Source organism: Echeneis naucrates, chromosome 14 (genome assembly GCF_900963305.1).
Source record: "Echeneis naucrates chromosome 14, fEcheNa1.1, whole genome shotgun sequence".
Taxonomy (NCBI): Eukaryota; Metazoa; Chordata; class Actinopteri; order Carangiformes; family Echeneidae; genus Echeneis; species Echeneis naucrates.
The window spans coordinates 21,504,296-21,509,381 of NC_042524.1; the positions used below are offsets into that span (position 1 = coordinate 21,504,296).

The following is a 5,086-nucleotide window of genomic DNA, read 5'->3' on the forward strand; positions in this document are numbered from 1 at the left end:
AAAGACAACCAAACGAAACAAACATAAATAAAGAAAACTAGTCTGCCCCACAGGCAATACCCAGTTCTTTTTGTCCAACACCAGCTCAAGTGTGTGTGTGTGTGTGTGTGTGTGTGTGTGTGTCCCACAGTAATGTATGAACAAAGTAAACAGGATGGACTGTAATCCAGTTTGTGTGTGTGTGTTCTATCTCCAAAAGACATATCTGGACAAAGTGAACAAACTTGATTTTACCTGTGTACGTGGGTCTGTGTGAATATATGCCTGTTGGGGTCTGTGTCTGTTTGTTTGTTTGTGTGAGAGTGTGTGTGTGTGTGTGTCCCACAGTAATGTATGAACAAAGTAAGCAGGATGGACTGTAATCCAGTTTGTGTGTGTGTGTTCTATCTCCAAAAGACATATCTGGACAAAGTGAACAAACTTGATTTTACCTGTGTACGTGGGTCTGTGTGAATATATGCCTGTTGGGGTCTGTGTCTGTTTGTTTGTTTGTGTGAGAGTGTGTGTGTGTGTGTGTCCCACAGTAATGTATGAACAAAGTAAGCAGGATGGACTGTAATCCAGTTTGTGTGTGTGTGTTCTATCTCCAAAAGACATATCTGGACAAAGTGAACAAACTTGATTTTACCTGTGTACGTGGGTCTGTGTGAATATATGCCTGTTGGGGTCTGTGTCTGTTTGTTTGTTTGTGTGAGAGTGTGTGTGTGTGTGTGAATATCTGTCTTTTATTTTATGTCTGGCTTCGGTGCAGTCAGAGCAGTTTGTCATTAAGTCATGGCTTGACCCTGCAGCTCTCACCTGCAGCTCCAGGTTTGCTAGGACAACTGCCTGAGAGCAAAGTAGAGAGCCCAAAACAAGCTGATATCCTGGTTTACAAAGAACGAGTACAGACACTGAATAATTTTCAATCCTTCATTTTTACTTTGTGTTAGTAAACAGCAGAAAACATTAAACTATGAGTCAATGGATATAAGAGTAGTGTTGGTAAAAAAACAAAACAAAAGAGCACAAGCGTAGAAACTCAAGGTAACTAATAAACCCTATTTTCATTTATGAAAAGCTTCTGGTATCTCCAACATACAGTATGGGCCTTACATACAGTATCCAGGGTTTGAGTACAGCAAGTAGGGATTTATTTTATGGTCTGCTGATACAAAGCTCCTGTTCTCATGGGCCTGTCGGCGATAGTACCTGCGCAGAGCAGGACTGCCTGGATGGCATTGTCTCACATGGTAGAAATACTCATCTGGGCGGCTTGAAGTGTAACCGCAGTCTTCACATACAAAGATCTTAGAGCGTCTCTGACGGTAGGCATACTGTTGGTGAATGCCATGAATCTTCCTCATATGAGACTCCAGAGAGCAGCGCTGTGTGAACGCTTTCTCACAAAGCTCACATTTGTAGGGGCGGATGCCTGAAGTAGGCAGAGACAGAAGGTAAGTTATTTTGCAGATGTAGATTCAGATTAGCATTAGTGTCTTTGCAGTTGTGTGACAAAGATTATCTTTTAACAGTGGTGGAAAGTAACAATGCTACTTTACTTAATTGCAATTTTTAGGCATTCTGTACAAACGCTGTAAAGTTTTTTTTTCACTGTATTTCTTTTAAAAGTTACAATTCTACTTAATTTGCATGTTCAATTTATCCAGTAGTTTTAAAGAATGGAGATTCTTTTTTATGGCTCTGTCAACAGCCAGAACCAGGATTTTTTCAGGTTATTCATTCATCTGTCAGTAACACCTTAAGGGAACTTTTTTGTACAGCACAATCATTGGGGCTCAAGGATGATGAGAATTTTAGTGGGCAAAAGTTCAAGGCCATTGTAACCTCTCAAAGCCTATTTTTGGATATAACTCCAAACTCATACACAATTTAACTCTAATGTGTATATATACAGCAAACAGGGAAATGCATGTGAGTGAGAGAGACACAGTGTGTGTGTGATAGTGTGTCTGTAAAAAGTTGGTTCATGACCTGTGTGTGTTCGCATATGCCTTTTGAGGTCGAAGGTATCGTTGAATCCTTTTCCACAGAATTGACAGGGGTGTCTCTTCACCAAGCTGTGACACTTCAGGTGACGGGTCAACATGCGCTGCAGAGGGAATATTTTGTGGCACACTGAGCACACAAAATCACCTGAGCCTGGGGAGGTATGGGGACGGGCCTGGAGAAATTATATGATGTTAAAACAGACTGAAAACTATTTACAAATTAATGTGATGAGGAAAGGGATGGGAATTATATGTACAGAAGAACAGAAGCATTTCTGGCAGCATGAGGCAGCCCAACATCTTGATAAGTAAGTTTTTATTGTTTTTTACTTTGTCATTTGAGTTTAAGGAAGCATAATGGACGCGTATGCTTCCACACAGCATCTGCTCCTCATACAATTAAGCAATTTATATTTAATAATGCACTGTGTCCTTTCCAAATTTTAAAAGATGACATCGTCTAAGAGGCTTTGAACGAGGGTTTTTTGTTGATGCATGGATGCCATTAGTTTGAATTACAAAGATTTTCAATGGCCCAGGGCTTCCACAGGAACAATCACTGACTGAATTTCAACACAAGAACAACCTGTCAGTTAGAACAATGAATTGGAAGTGATCCAGCTCCTGACATCAGGGTACAGTGTATTGTCCCACCCTGCAGTGGTCCCCAACCTTTTTTGTGCCACAGACCGATTTCTCATAAAAACACAATTTTCACGGACTGGAATGGAAACAAATAAATGCAAATCATATGAAAATACATCTCACCATTAAGCTGAATGTATGAAGGGTGAATAAAGTGCTGATAAAACCTATGTCTCCATGAACCAAAGCAGTTTTGAAGGCTTAATTGCCTCATTTGCTAACCTGTTGCAACATATTATGCAGAGCGGGCTTGGTGTGTGAAAATCACCTGTAGCGATAAATCTGTATTTTAAGTAAAACTCCTTATATTGTCTTTGAAATGCAGTTTTCTTTTTCTTGAAATTCTTAGGCTTTTCTTTTTTGTCTCTGTTCTCTTTTGTGCCCAGAAGCACAGATGGAGGTATCTTTTTTTTTTTTTAAATGAAACATTTTTCAGCCTCTGATGATCAATAAAAAATGTTTTATTAATTTTTTTTGTGCAGTCTGGAGCCAAATGACCCATGGACTGTTACCGGTCTGTGACCTGGTGGTTGGGGACCGCTGTCATACAGGATTGGATATTGTTGATTTGGGTAAAAGTAAGAGTATTTGTGTTTCACGAGTTCCAGGAGAACTCTCTTCCCATGCATCCACATACTCAGCAACATGGCATATTTAATTAACTTTTGATGCTTACCACATGCTCAGCGAGCAAACTACACCATGGTGTAGTCAGAGATGTCCAAATCCGGTCCTGGAGGACCACTGTCCTGCATGTTTTAGATGTTACCCTGCTCCAACACACCTGATTCCAATCACTGGCTTCTGATCAGACTTCAGCAGAGCTTGATGGTGAGCTGTGTGTTAGAGCAGGGTAACATCTAAAACATGCAGGACAGTGGCACTCCAGGACCGGATTTGGACATCTCTGGTTTAAGTTAAGCAACATTACCAAACTGAACCAAAAAAATTTTGGTAAACCAAATGTTAAACTAGAACATGTTACTCATGGGTCAGACTGCATCATTTTTCTGTTGGCCTTCATTTTGATCTCCGTTACACAAGAGAAAAAAATAGTTACTGTTGAGTATCTCTTGACTGTGATTACATGGTTTTATGTTGTTGTTATTGCCTCTGCACATGTCGAGAGGTTGAAATTCATTACAGTCATGAAAATGAAGTATTGAAAGTTAACCAACCATTTTTAATTAGCACAGGAAACAATTGTGTGAGTCTTAGATAATTTGAGGTCAGAGTTAAATAAATACTCTTTTGCAGGTTAATGTTAATAATAGCTGTCTTTAAGTGCCACAAGTTACATTGTTGTAAAAAAGTAAAATGTCCTCCTGTTCTTTTCTGGCTGCTATAAATAACTCCTTCAATTTCAAGCCATGTTCCTTCTGCAGTGCTGCTTATAATGTCTTATTATAAGAGACACTATTCTTGACAAGAAATGTCTGATCTTACCTTTGCTCTGCTGACCAGAGCCAGTGTACTGGGATGGTAGAAAGAGCCTGGCAGCATCAGTGTGGACCAGTCCAGTCTACCATCAGCTCCTCGTCCCCCTAATGATTCCAAGGGCACTGGCACACACATTCTAGCTGCTGGCCCATATCCTGAGGTGGCCGTTCCTCGAGGCTCAATGACAGACTGCTGTGTGTCAGGACTGCAAGATATTGGCTCATTGGTGTTTGCACTCTCTAAAAAGGGAAAAAACATGTGTTGACAGTGAGTAACTCAGGTCAAAGTCAGATTAACCACCAGATATAAATTTACAGTTTAACAGGGCGATATCAACTTAAATGCCACTGCTCACTTTTGACACATAAAAGTAAATATAAAGGTGCATACCTACTGTATTATCTTCCCTCCACTCATGCTGTTGTGGTTCTTTCCATTGCCAAGCTCCACATGCCCCTCTTTTCTTTTTAACAAGGAAAGACCTTGGCATACTTCAACTTTGCCCTTTTTCTTCTACTAATCTACTTCTACTCATCAGCTCTGTGCCTCTCTAAGAGGTAGTCTGTGTTTTGAGTACACCTGTGTTGACTGTGCGTGTATGCCATTTTAACTGGTTGACCACTAGTTTTGCATGTCAGGCAGTGAGAATCCGGGGCGCTTCACATTCAAGTAGCCCTTGACATGCAAAATCTGGCCCTAGACAAAGGGCGTGGTCTGAGTAACAGGAGCAAGAACAGAGGACCCACAGCTTTAACTGCTAGGTAAATCAAGTCATTCGTGTTGTTTTTTCTTTTCTTTCATCTTCAATTGTATAGTCTGAGTTCATTGCTTCAAAAATACAAAGGCCTTCCACACAATCTGAAAAGACATCAAAGCACTTTTCTACTGACTGTGTTGTTTACATTATTGCACATAGATGATGGTACTTTCTATTGTGGTGTTTTTCTATGACATGCTAAGCAGAGAAAGATGGTACAAAGAATTAATCGATATTTTAAGATGTGCAAAAA

The 5,086-nt window shown here is 40.1% G+C and overlaps 1 protein-coding gene across 2 annotated transcripts; it reads right to left on the minus strand.

The window, feature by feature from the left end:
• Window positions 1–898: 898 nt before the first annotated feature.
• LOC115054518 (putative transcription factor ovo-like protein 3) lies at window positions 899–4,615 on the minus strand. 2 transcript variants are annotated; one of them, XM_029519767.1, is made up of 4 exons: window positions 4,467–4,615; window positions 4,083–4,315; window positions 1,975–2,164; window positions 899–1,414 (listed from the first exon to the last, which is right to left on the minus strand). In XM_029519767.1, exons 1-4 carry the CDS (start codon window positions 4,564–4,566, stop codon window positions 1,092–1,094), a joined length of 846 nt encoding a protein of 281 aa, XP_029375627.1. In that variant the 5' UTR covers window positions 4,567–4,615; the 3' UTR covers window positions 899–1,091. The 2 variants fall into 2 exon arrangements, with proteins under 2 accessions (XP_029375627.1, XP_029375628.1); XM_029519768.1 differs by having other exon boundaries at window positions 4,471–4,598.
• Between the last annotated feature and the right edge of the window lie 471 nt (window positions 4,616–5,086).